Source organism: Monodelphis domestica, chromosome 4 (assembly GCF_027887165.1).
Source record: "Monodelphis domestica isolate mMonDom1 chromosome 4, mMonDom1.pri, whole genome shotgun sequence".
Classification (NCBI taxonomy): domain Eukaryota; kingdom Metazoa; phylum Chordata; class Mammalia; order Didelphimorphia; family Didelphidae; genus Monodelphis; species Monodelphis domestica.
In genome coordinates, this window is record NC_077230.1 from 114951107 (window position 1) to 114975801 (window position 24695).

Sequence of the window (24695 nt, forward strand, 5' to 3'; positions counted from 1 at the left end):
AATTGAATGTTTTATCTGATATATTTCATATTATGGATGAATTTAGCAAATTTCATGACCTGAGAATGACAATAAACAATAAGAACAGCAATTATGATAATAAAAACTCATATTTAGCTAGTGCTTTAAGGTTTCTATGAGAAGGAATGTTTTGGACTTCTGTATTATATAGAATAAAATAAATATTTATGAATGCGAATGATAATTTTTCAGGGAAAAGTTATACTTGTGGAAACTCCAGAATATTTATGCCATATTTTATGGACAATATACATTGGATCCTCCATCCATTTAATAAATTTAACCTATTTGAAGTCACCTAAGCAAGAGATATCTTAATCACTATTATTATAAGCATAGTCAAAAATAATTCCTCTCATCACCTCATTTATCCATGTTATATTCAAAATGTAGTTTATCATGATTTAAATAAATAGTAACATTGAAAAGTTAAAATTCTTATGTTTTAATACATATTATTAAGTTCTTATATACTAATTTAAAACATACTTTTAACCTAATATATTTGTTTCATTACTGAGAAGCTAAATTACATTGATTTTTTTATTTTATATTATTTATATTATATTCATTGAATTGTTTTGGAATTGGAATAGCAGAATTATGAAAGCATTTACAGTTTTATTGTAGTATGGATCATCTCCATCAATCTATCACTTAGTACATAGAAGATGCTTAATGAATACATTTGTTTGATTAGTAGAGAAGTCCCCGGGAGTTGTATGAGTTATGTAAAAATTAAAAGACTTGACCAAATTCATATGATTAGGTTCAGGTGTAGTATCTGAAAACAAATCTTGATTCCAAGTCCAGCACTCTATTAAGATTATCAAAATGCCTATATTCCATTGTTATTGATAGAAAATATGGTTACCTTGTCCATCTTGTTTTTGTTGGCGGCGGTGGTGGTTGGTAGTGGGGTGTCTATATACGTGTGTATATCTGTCTGTGTGTGTGGGGAGGTAATATGGGTATGGGAGGACTGGCTAAATATGAAGTGTATAGAGTGAAAACTCCTATGATGTCATGATCATATACATGATTTATTTGTTGCCAAACTATTCTTTTTGCTATACAGAGCTAATTCCACAATACAGATAAAAGTGACCAGAATAGTGACAATGTTAACTGTTTTACTATTGATATCATGATGGATAATTGTGTAATTAAATTTGATTATGGGTTATTGTAAAATAAGAGTTAAGTTATACTGATTTCAGTCATTGGCATGATAGAAATTTTTTTTTTTAATTCTAGGGTATAAAACATTTAAGTAATCAGGGCAAAAAGTTTTAGGGACAGTACTGGACAAAAAATGTCAAGATTTCCCCATTCATTTTATCCCTCCTTGATAATAACCTAATTGTTTAGGTTTTTACTCTAGAAATACTCTTAAGATTCATGTTTTTCCCAAAATTTTGTGCTTTAAAATGAGATGTTATCTAATGAATATTATTTAAAGAATCTGTTAAATACAAATGAACTCTTACCTGTTATGTTGCAGTAAACATAAAGAGGGTCAAGTGGCCCACTGCCATCTGGATCAATGTGGAAGAAGCCGGAGGTATTTCCCTTGTGTCGATAGGCTTCACACGACTGCTCATAGATAGCTAAGAGGGAAACATAGAAAGTAGAAGAGAATAGTATATTTTTTTCTTGTAGTTTTCTTGACTATAACATGATCAGTCACTTTCTATGACATCAATAACCTCATTTGCATTTAATCTTTACCCTTTTAACTGAATAATCCTGTTCCATCAGTCCTAAACCCAAATTGGCTGATGGACTACAACCATAATAATGTAGTATCCCCTAGGCACATGTGAAAAAACAACAGCTTACATGAAGGTTATCTGTTCTTATGCAAAGATAACTCTTTAGCTTTTGTATAATGATAAACTTCTTCTATCAATAGTATTCCTGTATCAAGAAACTTTTAATGGCCACGTGGCATATAAATAGCTACCCACAAGCATCAGGAGATCATGATGACTGAAATTAGAACAATCAAATGGTAACATTAATGATACTTGAAATAATTAGTCCACAGGAGAGTGAACTCATGACTTTGACCTCTTTAAATTGACCATTAACTATTCTCTGAGCACAAATTCCAGGAATATCACTATACTAGTCAATTAAAAGTAAAAGAAAGCAGTATAAAGCATGGTCCTTCAAGGAACCTGACATATGTTGGGAAGGTGAAACTAATACATATGCACTATATCTGTTATTGTTAAAGAACTACAGAGCTTGCCATGGGCTAAAGTAGTTCAGGGAAATTTCACAGGTAAGAGAAAATTGGAAATGGAGCCAAAGTTCCAGTCAAATTGAATTAATACCTTAAAAACACATGAACTCCTTATAACTCTCTGATATGTATGTGGTGTACCTCAAACAAATATTGTCTTAGCATTAGAAAATGTCTGTGGTGGCCCTCTTCTATCTCTATGACTTTGTTCATACTATTTACTCTGGAATATATTTTTCTCTCCCTTTTCATTTACTGGATTTCTATAAATACTTTAAAGCCCAAACTAAATACCACCTTCTCCATGAAGCCTTTGCTAGTAATGATCTCTTCATTCTGACCTACTTTTTGGTGGTTGTTTTCTATCTCTTTACTGAATTTATCATGTAAAACTGTCCGTTATATCTATCTGAATTATTGCCTTATATCTTATATTTATCTCTGTGACTGCTTTACCAGGTTATGAACTACATGAAGGATAATGACCCTATCATATCTGAGGAATTTTTCCCTAGTAACATTAGTAATAGTAATTCACATAATGATAATTAACTCATAAAGTACCTCAAGTTTTGCAAAATACTTTTACATGTGTTATCTCAATTGATCATGACAATAAGCCTGAGAAGTAGTTGTTATTAATTTTTTAGATGAAGCAACTGAATATGAGAGAGTTTAAGTGAGTTGCCCAGAGGCACACAGCTACTAATTATCTTAGGCTGCAGTTAAACTCAGGTTTTCCCTAGCTCTAAGTCCAGCAGTCAGTCCACAATACCTCTTGGCCATTTCATACCTATCATGGTACTTAGTATAGTGATCTATATCAAGTAAGTACTTAATAATAGTTTATTGAATTGAGCTAGCATCAATGATATACACAGTATCTTCATCATTATTTACATTTCCCTGTAGTGCTTTCAATAGTAATACATTCAATAGATATTTATTAACTCAAACAAGCAACATGTTTTTGAAGGAAAACCACTGAATCAGAATCATGGGGCATGAGTTTAAATTCTGTTTGTTACCCTTTCTATCTACTTGACTTTAGTCACTTCAGGTCTCATACACTTGGTTTCTTCATCTATAGTGTGCTGGTTGTTATTTGGACACTTCAGTAATGTGCAACTCTTTTTGACCCCATATGTGATCTTTTGTCAGATACTAGAGTAGTTTGCCATTACCTTCTCCAGCACATTTTACAGATGAAGAAACTGAGGCAAACAAGGTTAAGTGACTTACCCAGGTTCATATGACTTGTAAATATCTGAGGCTCAATTTGAACTCATATTTAAATGACTAACTATTGCACTTTAAAGGAAAGTGGACTATATGACTTTTCATATATCTTTCAGCTCAAGATTTATTATCCTATTAAAATGCTTAAAACCTTTGTACACATAAAATATAAATCAAAAATTTTCCTGGACTACTGGAGTAACCACCATGCCTTTAGTTGAGATAAGAGGAAGGTAGAAGTAGAAAAGGATGAAGAGAACAATATAAACAGTGTTAGAAACATAAGAAATGTGGAGGTCATTCAATTCAACAATCATTGTGGCAGTTGGTTGTTGATATGAGTAAACTGATGTTGTCAGGAAAACCTGAGTTTAAATCTTGCCTCACAGATCTGCTATTTAACTCTAGGCAAGATGACTATATATTTTTTTTGTTTTGTTATCTGTAAAAATGGCAATAATATTAGCAGCTATCTCATAAGATTGTACTGAGGTTCCAATGAGATAGCATATTTAAAATGTTTTGTGAAACCAAATGTATTATATAAATGCTATGGTCACTTTGCAGTTGGGAAAATAAGGTTGAGAGAGATGAAATATTACCTAAGAAACAATATTCTTATTTTTCACAGTTTTACATCTATTAACATCATTGCTAACATTTAGGGATAATATGTAGGTGACAGATATAAGTAGCATTAATGTTCAAGTCAGTCTAAAATGATAAAGATTCTGGTTGCCAATATCAGGGGGTTAGCCTTTTGCACTGTATAATATAGAATTGAAAAATAATGATATTATCATAAAACCTTGTTTGGAATTTAGTCCTTTTTAAAGTTATACATGTGTCTTTATAAGTACAGAAATATATGTAAGATTCAAGGTTAGCTATGTAAAGAACAATGACAGTTATGGAAAGAATTTTTAGAATAGGATTTTATCTTGATAGAAACAGGTATATATCTTGGCTGAAAAGAGCAAATGAACTATTGTCTTCATTTATGAAGAAAACCACCTAATTCTGGACCCAACAGCTAATTTATTACCTAAGTTGCAATTTGAAATGCCCTTGCAATGTCTATTACCGTTAAGGATATTGATAGCATTGTTGTTGTTTAGTCATTTCAGTTGTGATTCTTTACGGTTCTATTTAGGCATAAGATTAGTATTATTCATTCATTTCAGTTGAGTCTGCCTCTTTGTGACTTGGTAGTTTGCTATTTTTTTTTCCAGCTCATTTTATAAAGAACTGAGGCAATCAGGGTTAAATGACTTGTTCAAAGTAATACAACAAACAAATGTCTCAAGCCTGATTTGAACTGCTGACTTTAGGTCTGGCACTCTACCCATTATGCCATTCAGTTGCCCCAGTGGTTGTATATAGACAGCAATTCAGTGGCATGTAGGCCACATATTTTTAAGAATCGGGGTTACATTTAGAGTTTGTTTTTGTTTTTACTTTATTTCTCCCCATGTCTATTCATTTGTACTCCTATTAGAAAACTATACAAACATCTAAGTATCACTGAGTGAAACTGTTCTATCCTCTTTCCTATCTTGCTTCACAAGTTTCAGTTTCTAAGCCAAAAGAAAATAATATTTCACTACTCTTGAATATGCTATGTTTATCTCTCTCTCTCTCTCTCTCTCTCTCTCTCTCTCTCTCTCTGTCTCACTGTCTCTGTCTCCCCTTCCCTTTACTTCCCTCCCCCCTCTGTCTCTCTCTGTCTCACTGTCTCTGTCTCTCTTTCTCTGTATGTGTGTGTCTCTCTCTGTTTCTCTCTCTTATCCCAGACATAAATAAGACTAAATTAATTCCATTAATTAAATAAATGCTTGTAAAACCTTTTGAAAGCATTTTGCTTTTATAGACAGTTATTTAATTAAGCTTAACAACCCCCTAGTGAGGAAGAGGTGTAGCAAGTTGCATACATTTTGTATGATGTATGTAAAAAAAGAGGTAAGTTAAAAAAGGAGGAGGGGGACTTTTCCTGAAATTACTTTGGAAACTGTGCCAGGCTAGGATGTCTCTTGGTGTCTCAGGTAGTTCTCAAAATAGAAATAGCTTCTTTGACATTTCTATCCTAAAAAAGGGACTGAGAGTAAAGGGCAAGTCCTACAGCCTTTCAGGCTCAGCAATTAGATCTAACTCATATATATCCTTCAAATTTCACAATAATATCATTTTCTATAATAGTTCAAGGTTTTATAAATTTTACATGATATACCTGCATATATACATGTGTATAAAGGCTGCTGTATACTGACAGAACATATATACATTGCATATCTATCCCTATCTCTATCAGATTTCATTATTTAATATAATTATTATTTTAATAATTTTGTTTCATATCTGAATCTGTCATTTAATATCTACATGACTTTGGACATTTATTTCACTTATCATTTCTCAACTATACTTCTTTCATCTTTAAAATCGGTATAATAACATTCACTGGTGTCTAGTAGCAAATAAAATAGCACATTTAATAACAATGATTATAAAGTCAGATGCAATGCGAACTTCTCTTACTTTCACAGGCAACTCTTTTATATGTCTTCTTTTGCCTTTGCCTAAAGATCAGTAATATGAACTAGCACTTTAAAATTTGCAAAGGGTCTCAGAAATGTTTTTAATTTGACATTGAAGGTACTATTTGTATTATTGTCCCCCTTTACAGATGAGGTGACCAAGCTTCAGAGAAGGCAAATAACTTTATTATTATAGTCCAGCTAGTGTTACAGCTAGGTTTTGAAACCAGTTTAACAATATAAACTGTAAATTCTGGGGATGTTTGGACAGTTTTATCAGTCTTTTTCTTTCTACTCTCACCCCCACTTCTCAAGAATAATGTAAGTCTGTGTAGCTTTTCAAGATGCTGCCATTCTTAAGATAAGAACTTGATGTGCCCATAGGAATTGTCCCACAATATTGCTAACTTGTCATGGATGTGTCTATGGGTAAGATGAGTGATTCTCTTATAATAAGACAATTGATAAAAGGAGTAAGTGTGAGTTAAAAATAGATTATGGGACTAATGTGGAGGAAGGGCTCTCTGCCATGGAACTGGAAAATATTCCTTCCCAATAAAGCAGGAGACAGTCATGCTGAATTAATTCATCATCTACAATAATTTCAATAATTATAACCTTTGATATTTTGGAACAATTCAAAAGACTACAAATACCTAGATTGAAAGCGATTAATCACACAACAATGTTAGAAAAGCCAGTGGAAGTTTTCAGCTCAAGCAGGAGAAAACATTTAAAATGAATTCAACTCAGCAATAAGATTAAGGATATAAATGTATTTATTGCTGTAATTCTCATATCCCCTTTGATAGACAAAAGTCCAGCAAGCTTAGAGGGCCTTCTTAGATAATGTCACAGTGTTAATGAGAAAATTTATCTAGTAAAAGAAAGCTTCAATCAAAAGGCTTACAGTACTAATTGAAGAGAAAAGAGGAAATGATATATACCATTAGTTAACTGAATATACTAACACATGTCATTTGGATTATTCAACTCATTTTAATTAAGGGAATATTTATTAAGTTCCTACTGTGTATGGAGTTAAGAGAAAAGAAGGAATCCAAATTTTTATTACTGTCCACTTTCTATCAGGAGTTTTGCTTGGTTTAGAATTTATCTTGGACCACTCAAGAACAGCTAATCATTTGAAATACCATCATCAAGCTGACTGACACAGTTTTGGACCCTTAACTCCTTAGTGGCCTTTCCCCCTAATTTGAGGGCTAAAGGGTCAAGAACCAAATTCTTCCTCAAGCCTTCTTTTATAGAAGGCTCTGAACTTTCAGAATTTTACTGCTTATTCTCCATATTCCTTTAGCAGCTCTGCTTGATTTGAATTCCAAAGAACAAGCATTCCAAAGAACAAGTCCTCCCTGGTGCCCTCCCCTTTTCAGCTTCCTTTGGTACACTGTCTTCTCACATTAGATTTTAAGCTCCTTGAAGGTAGTACCTGCTTTTTTTCCCTTTATTTGTATTTCCCAGTACTTCATACAGTACCTGGAACATAATAGGTTCTTAAAAATGTAAATTCACTTAAATATTAAAAAAGTGATTCTTTCCCTTTGGAGAGTAGAAAGGGAGAAATCTAGAAGGAGGGTACGATTACATACACAGATAACTTATATAATAGGTATTTATAAAGGAAATGTAAAGCAGGGTTCTATGTGTGCTCTAAGGCAGGAATTCTTTCCTGATTGGCAGGTAAAGGTGAAGAACAAAAGACATTACAGAAGAATATGCATTTGATTTAGACCTTAAAGTATTAAAATGGGGTAATGGCTTTAAAGGTGAAAAAGATATTAGAGTTCATCCTAATTGACCATTTTACTGATGAGCAAACTGAAGCCCAGAAATCTTAAGCGGTTTTCTTAAAGTCACACAACTGTGTGAAATTAAAATAAAAACATAATCCCTTACTGGGCACATGCACATTAAGAAAGAATGACAAGTCACCTGACAGGGAAGACTTCATGGCCAGCTGAAGCCCTGAGTTCCTGAATGGTTAGCAGAAGCACCTTCAAGGCTTGACTACTTGCCTGGGGGTCAGGATTCATGACCCAGATTGCCCAATCAGAAAGTTAAGTAGAATGACATCATTGATGATGTAAGAGACTGCCAGAACAGGAGCTCATTCTTTTTTGTTTTGGCTCCTGTGCCTTCTTGAATTTAAGTTCTCTCTTTGGCTGGCCTTTCTTGCCTTAATACATATTACCTGATGATTTGACTTGCAAAGCCCCCTTGGGGCAGCTTTTAAATGGGCCAGAACCAGTTGGGAAATCTGAAAACTGATGAAGTGCAACACAGCTGGGAGACTTTAATATTGTTTATTCTTTCTCTCTCTCTCTCTCTCTCTCTCTCTCTCTCTCTCTCTCTCTCTCTCTCTCTCTCTCTCTCTCTCTCTCTCTTCTCTTTCTCTTTCTCCTTCAATTTAATGTAAAGTTTCCCAGATTAATTTTAATTATAGCATCACTAGTATGAAAGAAAATAAGGAAGATTTGAATTTAACATTCATTGAACTTATCCATAGTCTTTCCAACTATCACAAAGATTAGTCAGAATTTAAATGATGAAGAGGAGACCAAAGATGTTTTAAAAATTGAGAATGAAAAGATAAAAAGAAGAAGGAGGGAAGGTATAAAAGATTCAAAGTTTGGAGATTAGTCCAATTTGGTTTAAAAATAAAATTCGTGGAAGAGAACATTAAATAACTCCAGAATGGCAGGTTTGCAACTGTAATGGTATGGACTAATAGTAATGAGAGATTCGAATAAGAAGAAGAAAAAAAAAAGAACCAGCCATTGGCATACATATAAGCTACTATCTCCTCAAAAATTTCCATTCTTTTTGTGCAAACTTGATAATTCTCCTCCCCTCCTTGACATTTGTTTTATAATCTATGAACCCATTTTGTGCACTATTGCTTGACAATGTAGAGAATACAAAGTCGTAATTGGTGTGTGAAACTGTAAAGGTTTTGGATACGGACCCAGCAATAGACTAATGGATGGTATTGTTTGTCATTTAAAATCCAGCCTACTTTTGGTAAAGCTGTTTTTTAGAGGATTGGCCTTCAGAAAATAGTTTTTTTTTATTAAAAATGATGAATATGTTCTAAGAAGATTAATAAGATGGAATATTTGAAATATTCAATTACATATTAGGAGTGGCAATAATAATAAATTAATAAAAAATAAATAATAACCAATATTTTAGATAGCATGTTTATGTTCTGCAAATTGCTTCATAAAAATGAACTTTTTCTGAGATTCGCATCAACTCCTTGAAATAGGCAATACATTCTACAGATAAAAAGTCAAACAAAATAACAGTTAATTAAGGCTAAGTTATTTGCCTAAGATCATATAATGAATGTATTAACAGCTGAATTAGAATGCAAGACTTCCTAACTAACGTGCTTTTCAACTGTGAACAAACATTTTCCTATTCAAACACAGAGCCTTCCTGAAAGAATGGAGAAACACAAATGTACACACACACACATTTAAGCTGTGATAGTTAAAAGAGTAGGCAAATAATCTACTAGGTCTCTATGAAAGTAAATACAAAGATATTTTTCAATGGCAAACTGAGTGTGGGCCTGTGTATACATATGTATATACATATGTGAAAGCACTGACAATAAGTACTTAATTTAAGCTTTTAGGCCCTCCTGAAACATGTCACAAGACTGAAATATTCAACGCCTGACTAAATGAAAGAAACTGTTTCAATCTCTAATTCTTTCACATTCTGTTGGAATCTCAATCATTTTAGATTCCTGTTAAAGCCAGTTTAAAATGTCTTTCTGTTAGGCAGAATTCACTCTCTGTTTCAATAAGTTCTTTAAAATCCTACCCAATTCCCAACCCTCACTGCTGAGTCACTGCTTAAAACCACTATTCTTTTTTCTAGAATATCATATTTGACATATCTATAAGGGAAAGAGAGTTTAGGTGAAATGAAATCACTTCATTCTCTTTCCCAAGACCTATTATACCCATTATATGTATATATAGTAGAAATGTCTTTGGATGTATGTGATAACTAGAAAGCTACCATGTATCAAACATCACATTTCTCCCATTAAACTCAGGCTTCAGGGTATTAGTTCAAATTTTTACAGCTAGTTTTCTCCTTGATTTGGGCAAAATTCCATTGACTGATCATTACATTTCAACCTTTCCTAAGTTGGAGGTTCTTGAATGTTTAAATCTAAAGCTGTCCAATTTTCTCATAAACTTTCAAACTTCTCAGAGTTGGTACTGCTTCAACTATGTCTGACCTTTTACCAATATTCACCAAGTTCTTAATGAGATTGTTTTATGTCTCTGTTACGAAGTTGACACTGAGATTTGATTTCTGAGTAGAACAATCTTGTAAGGAAACTTTGAATGAAATTCTTTCCATTTATCTTTTAATTAGTAGATTTCTTCCATTCCTTCTTTCTTTCCCAAAAAAAAAAATAAGAAATATGACTACAGAAGAATATCCCAAGGACAGTATTTCAACTATTATTTTCTTCTTGCACCCACATTTCCTCCCACCTCACATTATTTTAATTTGTAGTTAAGATAATACAGAATGGTCACTTTTATCAGAAGGGGGAAAATATTGATTGAGGTTGCTTTGTCCACATGGGAGACTTAAAGGACAATAAGGTACAAGATGAAAATAAAATTAAAATTCCTGAGCTTGACATGCAATAAATATGCACTCTAACATAGTTTGAACCTGTAAAGATTAAAATTTAGGAACATTGAGTCAGGGTAGAAATTAGTTTCTCTCTGCAAGGAATATTATATTTTTAGAGGTTTATTAAAGGTTAAGGATTAAAGAAAATACAGAATAAGAAAGCACATGTCTAGGCCCAGGGGCCTAGACAACCTCACCTACATTATGAAAAGAGATGGAAGCAGCAAAGGGGAAAAAGCAAAGAGAGCCCAAAAGCCTTTCCAATCAGGTTAAATACCCCATCTTGATCTCAGCCCAGGTGAGAATTCCGTGATATTACAAAACATTCTGGGGAAGTGGAGCAAGGACTTCTGGGGATTGAAGTCCTGGATTCAAGTCTCCATTTTTACAAACTTCACTATTCTATCCCCTAAAGACTTCAAAACACTATGCTCTAATCATCTGGTCTAACTTGTTCTCTGAGTAATAGGTCTTATATTTCCTTCAGAAGCTGCTTCATTTAGTAAAAGGAACTTTCAGCAAGCATTCAAAATACCTGGGTTCAAGTTTCAACTTGACCATAAATTACATGTGTACCTTGGGCAAATCATTAGGACCCCTAGCATAGAGAAGCAGAAAAAGGGATGCCATGAGGTTGTGAGGCTGACTTTTAGATCAATTTTGTTCCAGCTTTAATAATATTTCTTTCCTTTAAGAAGAAAAACTGATAGAAAAAATATTTAAAAAAAAAAGGAAATTTTAGTAAACTTTCTTTAAACTAGATTCTCAGTCACCTGAAATAGATTTGGGGAGAAATTTAGGGTATTTATGCTAACCTCTTAGTTTAAATTGAAGGAGTATGCAGAGAGAATTAAGAAGCTGAACTGAAGTCAGGAAGGCCTGAATTGAAATCCCTTTTTAGCTATTTACATACTGGAAAAGCCACTTAATGTTTCTCAACTTCAGTTACTTCATCTGCAAAATGGGAACAATAATATTACTAATACCTATCTCAAAGGAATGTTTTAAGGAACAAATGAGATAATAAAAGTGCTTTTGCAAAATAATGTGCCATGTTCATGTTAGATATTATTAAAATTATGATAAAGATATATTTTATTTTAGATTCAGGATAGTTTAATATGCTTGCTTATTTATATATAATTACAAATTATGCATGTCTGCACTATGTATGTATACCTGTATATACATGAAGGGAAACACAGTATTGTAGACTGGAAAGTGACTTCACATTGAAAATATCCTGAGTCTAGGCATGCTGTTGATACATACTGACTTATTTGTTTCCAGGAATGTCACTTACTCTTCTAGTGTTCTAAGTAACTTCTAAATTGCAGGAAAATGGAGACATGTATTAGTAGAGGAAATTTCCTCATTCTGGAGCTTCCTAGGTTAATAAAATCATAGGTCCAGACCCTGTATTACACATGTATGTATTGTGTACATGTAGATGTGTATACATGTTCATATACAATGTATTTTACCTGTATATATTATACCTTTGTGTCTGTATATGCATATACATATGTAGAGACAAATACACAGATAAATAGTTTGGCATAATGGATAGACAGGTAACCTTGCCTATGGGAAATGTTGGAATTCAATCTTATCTGTGATTAAGTCCTTCCACATACTTGCTGTGGGACAGTAGTCAAATCACTTAAATTTATACTTTCTTCGTAAACTCTCTATGGTTGATAGAATATAGAGACATTAATTTGGTTTCACACACTTTTTCCATCTTACATCCATACAAAATAGAAAAACAAATGCAATATTATCCAAGAAGTATTAGAGACTTCATTTTGTTAGCAACAACAAAAAATAACTTTAAAACTAAAAAAAATTAAAATAAAAAAATAAAAATTTGAAAATTTACACCTGAATTACTATATTATCTTACATATGTCCTTCTTCAACTCTCAGCTCTTTTATTTGTAAGAGAAAAATACAAATTACTTTGCAGGGTTTTTGTTAAGATTAATGAGATAATATTTTAAAATAGTCAATAAAATTCTTATTTTTCTAAGGGGAGTACTGACTGTAATCAGGAACAGCTAGGTGGTATATTTGATCAAGGGCTAGGTTTGGAATCAGTAAAATTCATCCTCATGAGTTCAAATCCAGCCCCAGACATTTACTAGCTGTGTGTCCCAGGCGAGTCATAATCTTTCCCAAGACTCCAAATGGAGTCATGAATGGTAGAACAGAACAGAAAATAACTCAAAGATAAAAATCAGGTATTCTCAGAACCTTTGAATCCTAAAGTTCTAGACATACAAATGACCATGGAGTATATTTGATTGGAAGGTGCTGTATTTAATCTACTTTTCCTCTACATACATATTCTTTGGTCTACATGTTTCCCAATTATTCTTTATAGCCACCCTGCTCTTCCTTCTAGGCCACTGAATGTTTTCTTAAATGTAAAAATTCTTTGCTACACAAACACACACTTACACACACACACACACACACACACACACACACATACACAGTGCCTTAACCTGTAGAGGGAAATTTCACATTTATGATTTCACAACGTAAATTTCATTTCTTCCATAATGTTTTCATTGGCTATCACAGCAAATAGTATTCTCCCTTTCTTTACTGCCTGATGGACATTTTGTCTCTGTGTTTTTATTTGCTTTATTAGAGATTATCTTGTATTCAGTGTTAATTTCATTAATATTTAAAATGTGTATTAGACTTGTCCCAAAATTTGGATTCCAGGATCTTGTAGAAAGGAATAAGGTCTTATTTTTTTCTTCTATTTCCTTACTAAACTAGGAACAAAGACAGAAATATAAAAATATTCCTTAAACACTTGGGTGTTCTAAACCAAAAAGTCTGGTTATAGTTTAAAAGAATTTAAAATGAACAAAAGTTAAAAATCTTAATAAAAATACAATGTGGGTTGAAACATGCTCAGTGCTATTAGTCACATTTATGACATTAATGGAAATAAATGGTGTGCTACAGTGGCCTAAAATTAATTTATGGGCCTTTCAGTATTATTTTACCAAAGCCTCCATGGAATACCCACTCATCTCTTATCAAGATTCACCATACAAAATGAGGGGTGCAATGGGATTTGTTTTTTTGAGAGATCCCTAAAGTCTTATATGAGTCAGTGAGATTAGAACTAGTATACAGTAGTTAGGTATCTCATATACATGCATTAGAGCAAAGGGAGTGGATATTACCAAGAGACATGTATCACTGAAAGAAAAAAAATTCTAAACTACTGGATTTGGCCAATGATTAAATGGGATTTCTTATAGAAGTGTTCAAATAAAGGTCCAAGAAGCCCAAGAAAATAATTTTACTCAATATATTAAATTGTTTTGAATTATCTTTTATGTGTCTTCTGAATATAATTTTCTTGGTTGTTATTTTTTAGTTTATTTGTTTATTTTCACTGAAGCTATTTTTATAAGACTGTTAGCCATCAGGACATCTTATACTGTGGAGTAACATTGCCTTACAAATAAATTTAGATCATAGAAATATAGATTCTAATACTATCAGAATCTAAAGTTCCAGTTTAATCTGCTGGATGACTGAAAGCAATAGGAAACACTTTTCTATGTGAGCAAATACTGGCTCTTTCATTAAGCATCTGTTTAAACAACAGCAACAATAAAAATCAAGTGTTAGGAGATAGAAATAATCACCTCCTCTTCAGGCTGGCAAGACAGCAAGATTATGGGAGACAATAAACTGCAGGAATGATTGCCAGGGTCTACCATCATCACATTAACTGTCAGTGTGAAATCTTTGCTACTTACAATGGACTTTGACAACTCTTCTGCTGACAGACTAATAAGCTCAGTTCTGTGGGCTGCTTTGTTGACAGGATTATTTCCTTTTCATGCCATACATTATGATGCTATATATTTTATATTTCATATGTACATATATGTACTTATATGAAGAATTCTATGTTATTTTTTAAACATATATACAGCATAGAAATGCTATCTGAAGGGATAGTTGAAAGATTGAATTAGGAACTAATGATAGCTTTTGCATGAAAGGATATAAATTGTCACTAGAAATCAATTATTCATTCACGCATCCATCTATTCATCCATTCATTCAGTTGATGAAGAAATAATGTGACCCTAAAAGCAAAGTCTTGCTGAAGGAATAGGCAACAAAGTAATAGAAAATGAAGATACAGTTCTTGCCCTTAAACGGTTGTTGTAAGGATCACACAGGGTATGATTTAATGAATGAATGATAATATATATATATATATATATATATACATATATATATATATATCAAGCACTTTCTAAACTCTGAAATGCTATGTAAATGTTAACAGTATTTATTTTTGTTGTTAAATAAAATACTCACTTATGGAACTATAATGCAAGGTCAAAGTGTCATAAGGCAGGTATTATGAATATGCTACAAAAATAAGAGTGCTGAAAGTGGTGGGAGGGAAGAGAAATCTTCACAGAGGAAGTATACTTTCATCTGGGCCTTAGAGAATGGAAGGTATTTGGATGCTTGACTATGGAGCATTCTAGGCAGATGGAATATTGTGAACAAAGGCAACATTGCATGCTCAGAGAGGATGAGTAATGAAGCTTGGCTAGAACATACAGTTTTAGTCAAAGAAGGTAGGAGGATAAGTTTGAAGGGAGGTAGGAGGAGGTTAAGTCTGAGAGGTTGTTTGGGGTCAGATCAGGGAGTACCTTGAATGTTACATTGGACATTATTCAGAGAGAGTGGGAAGTAGAGGAATGTGTTTGAGTAGTGGGGTGCAATATTTAGTATATTAAAATCTTCTGTTGTTCCAGTGAAATGAGAAGTTGAAGTTACTTTAGTGGTGGAAAACTGAAAAGTAAAAGAATTGCCAAGTTAATAAAATCCTTCTTTTCTTCATTGAGATTCATCATTGAGGCCCCTGTGTTTTTGGGATTCCACCAGTTCGCATACTCTACAAGTAGAAATCAAGGATAGAACCTAGTAAAAATAACTAATAATATAAATTATATTAATATTATAACTGACATTGATCAGTGTGATATAATAAGAATTGTACTATTTTGTTCCTGTTTAATTATTTATATTTTTTCAAACTGCTTTTGTGTGGGCTATTTCATGTTGTACTCACAAAAACATTATGAGGCAGATGAAGCATATATTATTGTTCTCAGTGGATAAATTAGGAAAATGAGGTCCAAAGAGGTAAAGTAATATGTCTAATAATATTAAGGAAGTTCCTGGCAGGGCCAGAATTAGAACCTAGGTCTCCTGAGCACTAGTTCATTATAATTTCTAATTCATTAAATCTAACTCTCTAGAAGCTGAGTTTAAATATCATCTATGAAAATAGATATAGCCTTCCAATTTGGTTACATGCCTGTCATGGAGCCTTTAGAAAAGTAAACCTAACTGAAGGTATCCCTAAGGGAGCTTACCTTGACATACCTAGATCTCCTAATATTGAGGCAATATTGTTCCCTTTCCATGTGGTTAGGAATAGCCTTCTTTTGTTGGCCACAGCACTATAATAGATGTCATTTTTAAACCTAGTAAGACTGAGAAAATTGCTCTCTGTACATTGCTTTTTTATGAAGACAAAGAAAAAGGTACAGATACAGAAGCAGACAGTGAAAGCAAAGGAGACACACACAAAGTCCAAAAGAAAATATGGATTAGACACAAAGTCTGGAAGAGCTCAAAAAAAAGAGACTTCAAAAACCAATTAAGAAAGGGAGAGGAAAAGTTGGGAAAGGAAATTAAAGAGATGAAAGAAGAAATGAAAGTGATGCAAGGAGAAAGGAAAGTGATACAAGAAGAAATGGGCCAACTGAAAGAGGAGAATCAAAAAGTGACATAGGAAAACCAGGTCTTAAAACTTAAAATTGACCATCTAGAAACTAATGATTTTGTGACAAATCAAGAAATAATGAAGAAGAATCAAATGAATGAAAAAAAAACAGAGGAAAACATGAAATATATTTTGAAAAAACAACTGATCTTAAAAACAGATATAGGAGAGACAATTTGAGAATTATTGGACTACCTGTAGCTAAAATTGGAAAGCCACCAATCCAAGAAAAAAATACTTCAAATGTTCATAAAGAAACCATTCAAATATCATGGAGCTACAATCAGGATTACACAGGACCTAGGGACTTATTAAGGTCAAAATGTTTATATGTCTACATGGAAAGAGGATTTCTTTAATTCTCAAAATTTACTCAATAGTAGAGAAAATAGAAGGAATTTACTCAGAAAGAGGGTGGAAAAGTAAGCTGATTATGATGATATATAAATGATTCCTATTGAAAACACTAGAAAGTATAGGAAGATAAGGGCCATTCCTCAAAATAATAAATAGTATATATTTAAGACCATTAGTAAGTATTATTTGCAATGGAGACAAGTTAGAAGCCTTCCCAAAAAGATCAGGAGCGAGGCAATGATTCCCATTATAACATCTATTATTTAATATTGTACTAGAAATGCTATTAGCAATTAGAGAAGAAAAAGAAATTGGAGGGATTAAAGTAGACAATGAGTATACTAAACTATCACTCTTTGCCTATGATATGATGGTATACTTAAAGAATCTCAGAAGATCAACTAAAAGGCTAGCCTATTAATTAACAATTTTAGCAAAGTTGCAGGGTACAAGATAAACCCACATAAATCATCAGCATTTCTATATATTTCCAGCAAACTCAGTAGCAAGAGTTAGAAAGAGAAACTCCATTTAAAATCATTCTAGATAATCTAAAATATTTAGGAATCTATCTACTGAGACAAAGACAGGAACCGTATGAACACAACTACAAAACACTTTTGACAGTTAAAACTTGATCTCAACAATTAGAAAAAAAATTAATTGCTCCTTGGTAAGAAGAGCTAATATAATAAAAATAACAATCATACCCAAATTAATCTACTTATTCAGTACCCTACCTTTCAAACTACCAAAAAATGCTTTTATAGAATTAGGGAAAATTATAATAATGCTCATCTGGAAGCACAAAAGATCAAGAATATCAAGGTAAAAAAAATTTTTAATATAAGATCTTAAACCTTACTATAAAGCAGTGCCAAGGGGATCTTATCCCCACCCCCTCCCCCTCCTGGGTTAAAGAAAAATATTTATTGCCATGCACTTTGTGGTGGCAAAAAATTGGAAAATGATTGGGGAATGGCTGAATAAACTGTGGTATCTATTGGTGATGGAATACCATTGTGCTGAAAGGAATGATAAACTGGAGGAATTCCATGTGAACTGGAAAAACCTCTGGGAATTGATGCAGAGTGAAAGGAGCAGAACCAGGAGAACATTATACACAGAGATGGATATACTGTAGCATAATAGAATGTAATGAACTTCTCTACAAGCAGCAATGGAATGATCCCAGGACAATCCAGAGGAACTTAGGAGAAAGAACACTATCCACATGCAGAGAAAGAACTGTGGGAGCAGACATGCAGAAAAAAAAAACATATGATTGATCACCTGATTCGATAGGCATATGACTAGGGTTTTGATGTTACAGGATCGCTCTATTGCAAATATGAATAAGATGGAAATAGTTTTTGGATAATGATACATGTATAAACCAGTAGAATTACTTGTCAACTCCAGGAGGGGAAATGGAAGGGGTAGGGGATCATGAATCATGTAGTTATGGAAAAGTATTGTAAATAATTTTTTAAAAAGAATATTGGGGGATCTTGGGAGGGATCAATTGTTCTCTACCCGATGAAAAATTGGTCACCATCAATCATGTAAATTGTTTTTGGGGTTAGTAAGTAAGTTTTACTTATCCTGAGAAAAAGTCTTTCTGATAAAGTAAAGATCACTGTATGCAAGAAATAATTCAGGAATGTTGATTGTATTCTCTTTCAACCACAGTATCAAAATTCCTGACCTTGAAAGACTGCAAACTAAGCAAGTTGAGAATGGTAATGAATTTTTACATCATGACCAGCTAAAATAACATCATATGCCTTATGCCCTCATTCATAACTATGCTTGAAATAAAGAAAGCAGAGAGAGTAGCAAGAAGACAACAAGACATTGCTTTAATGATGAACTTCAAAGGGTCCCTGACCCAGTTTTATGCTCTGAATGAAAACACCATGTATCTTAAAGAGTCCCACATTGCCTGATTCGGAATAAAATGCTAAAAGCGTTTCAAGGAGAGGCCTCCTGGGCTTTAATTACCTACAACCACAATATGCTAGTCATATTTAACATTTTTACCTCACTTTTAAGGTTACTTGAATAAATGACGTGTGGCACAGGAAAGTACTGAATTCTGCTTTGAGCAATGGTCTCTGAGACATATACAATAATATTCTGTGTGGATGAGTTGATAAGATGTCAGACATTTATAACAATATCCTATGAGTCATTCTTTCAAATACCTATTCATAGAAATAGAGTTGGAAAGGACTTCAGAGATCAGTTTGCATTACTACTAATTTTTAAAGATGAGGAAACTGAGACCCTGGACAGTTAAACCTTTGCCCACAGTCATATAAGTAGCTAGGAGCAGAACCAGGACTAGGCAAGACTTGCTTCCTGGCCCATTGTTCTTTCAAATATACCACATGGCCTTCCATGATTAAAAATAATAATGCCACCCATTTAACATCCATATGATTCCTGCTGTGGGAGAAACTAATGGAACACTTCAGCTGAAGTGTTCTGAGCTACAGTTGAATTAAATCTGATCCAAGTATATTCATTTAAACTGGCACCATTATGGTTCACCTTCTGGAGTAGGTAGTGGTAGTGGAGCCTTATAGATCTGAAACAAAACAGGTCAAAACTTCTGTGCCAATTAGCGGGGAAATGGAGCCTTTCAGGTAGTATTACTTTTTAAGCTTAAGTAACAAAAGGAGACGCAATCTTAAAATAATAATAAAATAATAAATTATCATCAACTTTGAGAATGTCACTGTTATTACTAATGTTAATGAACTTAGGATTTCAACATCTGTCAAAGTATGGAATTGATCTGATTTTTTTTAGTTTGAAAAGACTCATAACTAATACATGAGTCACAGTCATTAAATTTTTTGATCTGGAAAGTTGATGAAGATCAATTCCTATATGAACTGGTTCAGAGAGAGGACCACAGATTCAATTAGGTACAGAAATATAGAATCTGAGAAGTCATAAGGGACCTTATTACAGGCCACCGAGTCCAATGCTTTAATGAGGCAATAGAAAGAAAAAAAAGCTTTCCAAATTTCCTTTACAAGTAAGTAATCTGTTCTATTCTTAAACATCTCTAGAAACAGAAAACTTACTAAATATCCCAAGGTAGCCTAGTCCACCTAAATAAATTTCTTATTACAGTCATCTTCCTCTGTTCTCTTCAAACAAGAAGACTTCATAATATTATCCTTTCTGCAGTGGCAACTAGTGGATAGAATCAGGAATATGTGAGTTCAAATCCAGCCTCAGCTACTTACTATGTAATCCTAGACAAATCATATAATCTCTATCAGGTTCAGTTTTTAAAACTCTAAAATTCAGATAATGACACCTACCTCACAGGGTTATTGTGAGGAGAGAATGAAATAATATTTTAAGACAAAAAAAACAGTCCCTGAAACTTAATACTTCTTCTCATTCTGTCTTTCTAATCATCCTCTGTCTCAAATCACCTTTAGTTCCATAGAATGCATCCTAATAGGGTTTGGTTTCCAATTCCTTGAATATTCTGGTAATATTCCTTTAAATCAAAGTTGTCAAATTGCTCCCCACAACACTCCACAGTACAGAGGGAATCAGATTAAAATGTAACTTAAATTAAAATTAAATTAAAAATTAAAAAAAAATTAAAATGTAAAAATACAGTAGAACAAAAATAATGTCAATATATAGTTCATGAAAGTGACCCTATTTTGATTTTAGTTTGACACATATTTTAGATAAGTCCCAACTTGCCAAAGTTCTTCTTAAAAACATAACTCTAAGAACCTGATGCATAGCAATCCAGGTGTGGTCTGACTAGGACCAGGCCAACAGAACTATTCCCATTATTGCATGGTATGCTATACTGCTACTAATGCAACATAAGAAGAAATTTATTTTTGTTGTCCATATTGTAGTAGACTTATGGCTAGATTATTCTCCAATAACAATCTAGGCCATTTTCATATAAATTGCAAATTAATCATATCTCTTCTACCCTATCCTTATCTATCTATCTATCTATCTATCTATCTATCTATCTATCTATCTATCTATCTGTCTATCTATCTGTGTGTGTGCACACACATATTAAAAAATACTGCTTCTGGTCATTAACATGATGGAGGATGAAGTACTTGGAGCATGCCACCCAATAATACAATAAACAACAACAAGTGAAGTGCATGTTAAATTTCATTTTAATTGATCCCTTGGCCATATCCTGCCTGTCAAGATCTTTTTTGGATCCCAATTCCACCATCTCACAATTTAGCTGTACTTTCCAGGTTTATATCAGCTGAAAAATCAATAAGTGCACCATTTATTCTTTTCTCCAAGTCACTGCTAACAATGTTAAAAAGATCATGAAGTCAGAGCTCTAAAGTAAGTTTCTAGCGACCTGCATGCAGGATGATCTCAAACACTAAAATCAATTTTAAGCCTGCTCTGATATAAAAGTGACATTGTGCTAAATCCTTCATTGAAATATAACTATCTCATATTTATGAAGTTTCCTTTCCTCATCTACCCATCTAGTAACACAAGAAGGAAGGAAATAAGGTTATTGTGGCATAATGGGCTCCTCATCAATACATACCCATAGTGACTACTACTTTCTATTTTAATAAAGCTCTAATAATAAGTCCTTTCATAAAACAGTTTAATAATATGTTATATAATTTTGCAAGAATCCATATCAAACTCATGAGTTCATAACCTATGGAATCTCTTCCTGAAAAGTAGAAGAACTTTATCTTTCTCTAGTCATACAACATGCCTCCAATTGCCCTTCTTCCTCCAAAGTAAATCAAAGCTGAACTGAATAATCACAACTGTAAATTTTCATCTATTTATTTAGATCTTGGAATTTAGTACTTTAGGGAAAGGTGACAAACTTATTTTTTGTTTTTTTAAGAGCAACTCTATTCTTATTGACTACCCATATATACTGGGCTTCAATTCTTTCCTAGGGATTTTATTCAGTTCACTTCATTTTTTTTTATCTTGAAATCAAGGGGAAATAAGAAAGTGATCTAACTAGAATTAATATGCTTTAGTGTTAGTTTTTAATTTATTGCTTTAAACTATATGAATTTGACTAAAGGATTTAATATCAATCAATATTCCTCAATTTTCTCATGTACAAGATAAAGGTGTTTGGCTATAATGGGGATTCTTAATATTTTTCTGTGCTGTAAACTTCTCTAGCAGTGCTGACTGATCCCTTTCTGGAATATTTTTAAATGCATAAAACAAAATACAAAGTATTATAAGGGAAGCCTATTTGCAAAATACAGTTATGAAAAAATACTTTACTTAAAATTCCATAGCACACAGATTATGAAAACATGAAGAAGGATTCTCGTGCTGCCTTATGGATCAATAGCTCAATGATCCATAAAGAACAGGTCAATATTTTCAGGAATTTCCTTCAATAAGGAAGATTATTTTGTGAAAATTATTTACTAAGGATGGACTCTGGATCATGGGCACTGGTACAAAAATTGATCAAGTTTTCTAATGTGTTCTTCTGGGTCATTGTTAGTAGTTCTAATTTTGCATGATGTTGCTCTATGGAATTCCTATGACATAGAGAATCAGATAATTTTCTTTCTAAAAAATATGAGGGTGTCATTCAATTTTATCACTATATAAATAAGGAAGTATAAATCTCTTGCCTTTTCTGAAACAGTGTGGTATAACTTAAAGGATGTGTTTGAAATCAGAATGCTTGGGTTCATGTCTTTGCTCTGACATTTTGTAACTTGATGCTTAACCTGTATCCTTATATAAAAAATTGGGAATAATATTTTACTGATCTGTATACAGATCAGTGCCTATACCTAAATATAGGCCACATCTGAAAAATGAGATCACTTGGGAACAGTGAAAAATAGCATTGATTATAAGGCACATTCAGTTTTTTGCACTTCTGATTGAAAGGTTTTCTTGTGGGTCCTGTACTCAAAGTAATATAATAATCATATGTCCCACTTCACAGAGTTGTTATTGGAAAGCATGCTGTAAATTCTAAAGCCTTATATAAAAATGATCTATTATTATTAATGCAAGTCATGCCTTAGCTTTCAAGGATGGGAAATATGTCTTCATATATTCAATCTCTTTCCTCCATGGCATATGGAATATTTTTTATCAATATAACATTCAGAAATACTGGGGTATTGTATTTGATGGCAATTAGCCTTCTCTTGATTGAGGTACACAAAAATATTTATTGTTTCTGCTCAGGATATCAGTAGACCTCCAAAGCAAATCAATATCAAGAATTAAATTATGTTCAGTTAATTATTATCTCATGATTTGGGACCCATTGTTGTTTCTAGGATACTTGAAACATAGCCAGCATTTATCATTTCTTAGAGTTTTCCAACACTATATAAGCATTTTAAATTTGATTTTTGCGATCTTAGTTGATAGAAAAAGATAAGTAGATGAGAATGGATAATATAAAATTCTCTAAATGCTTTTGATAGAAAGTAGCTTGAAGGTGAGAGTATAGCCCCCGCTTCTCCTATGCTCTGATATGATCTCTCCAACCCTGTCATGCTCATCTATAGTGTCTCCCTCATATAACATTCCCCTCACTGCATCCAGGCTTTTATTTTGTCTTACATGTTAAATGTCTTTCCCCTGCCAATTATGTCTCAGTGAAATCTTAACTATCCTTCCGGGCCAAGCTCCTAGCTCACCTTTTCCATGAGGGTTTGCTTGATTTGTCTAACCCACAAGGTTTTCTTCCTTTCCTTAGTGACAAAACCATTTATACTCTACATCACACAGGTCAGTGACTGAGTACATGTTGGCTTGTACTGTTTTCTCTTGAATCTGATTATGAGTTCCTCAAGGGCAGAGAGCTTTTTTTTTTTCAACTATTTCAGTACCTCACATAGTACCAGATGCATAGAATCTATGCAATAAATACTTGTTGACTGATTGACTTCAAAAATTTAGTGCACTTGATATTAAATCATTCAACTTAGTTCAATTACAAGAATATATGAAAGACTTTCATGCAAAAATCACTGAATTAGGCTCTATAAAAATAAGACAGATGCAAAATGACTCTCATCTTTAAGGAATTTCTATTTTATTGTGGGAATACTACAAAATCACAGAATGATGTGTACAGTGTTTTCAAAGTAAATTACTAAGTAATTTTGGAATGGAATGATAAAATGCTGATAGGATCAGTGTTTTTAAGAGAGTGAGGGAAGGCAAGCAATTACAGTAGAAACAGGGAACAGCTTATGCCAAACTATGTAGGTTTGGGGTAGAATGCCATATATAGAGAAATAAGGGACCAGTTCATAGAGAGTACTGATTAAACTTGGGGGAATAATTCGATGTAAACCTGAAAAAATAAACTAGAACAAGATTGCTGGCTGTTATCATTAGTCTTCAATAGTTTGCAGTCATATCTGACTCTCTGTGACCCCATCTGAAGTTTTCTTTGGCAAAGACACTGGAGTTTGTCGTTTCCATCTCAAAGCCATTTTACAGAAGGGGAAACTGAGGAATACAGAATTGGTGATTTGTCCAGGGTCCCACAACTACTAAGTGTCTGAAGCTAGATTTGAACTCAGTCTTTCCTGAGTCCAGGCCTGACAAATTATATAGGATTTGAAATAGGAAAGAAGTTTGCATTTTATCCTACATGCAAAAGTGAGCCACTAGACTGGCTGAAAGCACAGGAAAGACATCTATAAACTTTGTTTAAGGAGGTTACCTGGTAATTATA

The 24695-nt window shown here is 33.1% G+C and overlaps 1 protein-coding gene across 2 annotated transcripts in view; it reads right to left on the reverse strand.

The window, feature by feature from the left end:
- The window catches only part of CNTNAP5 (contactin associated protein family member 5), a 908736-nt gene that overhangs the window by 355050 nt on the left and 528991 nt on the right, over positions 1-24695 (reverse strand). For both annotated transcript variants that reach the window (XM_056793728.1, XM_056793729.1), the window contains exon 12: positions 1512-1631. In XM_056793728.1, coding sequence (XP_056649706.1) covers positions 1512-1631 — 120 coding nt within the window. The remainder of the gene's footprint in view (positions 1-1511; positions 1632-24695) is intronic.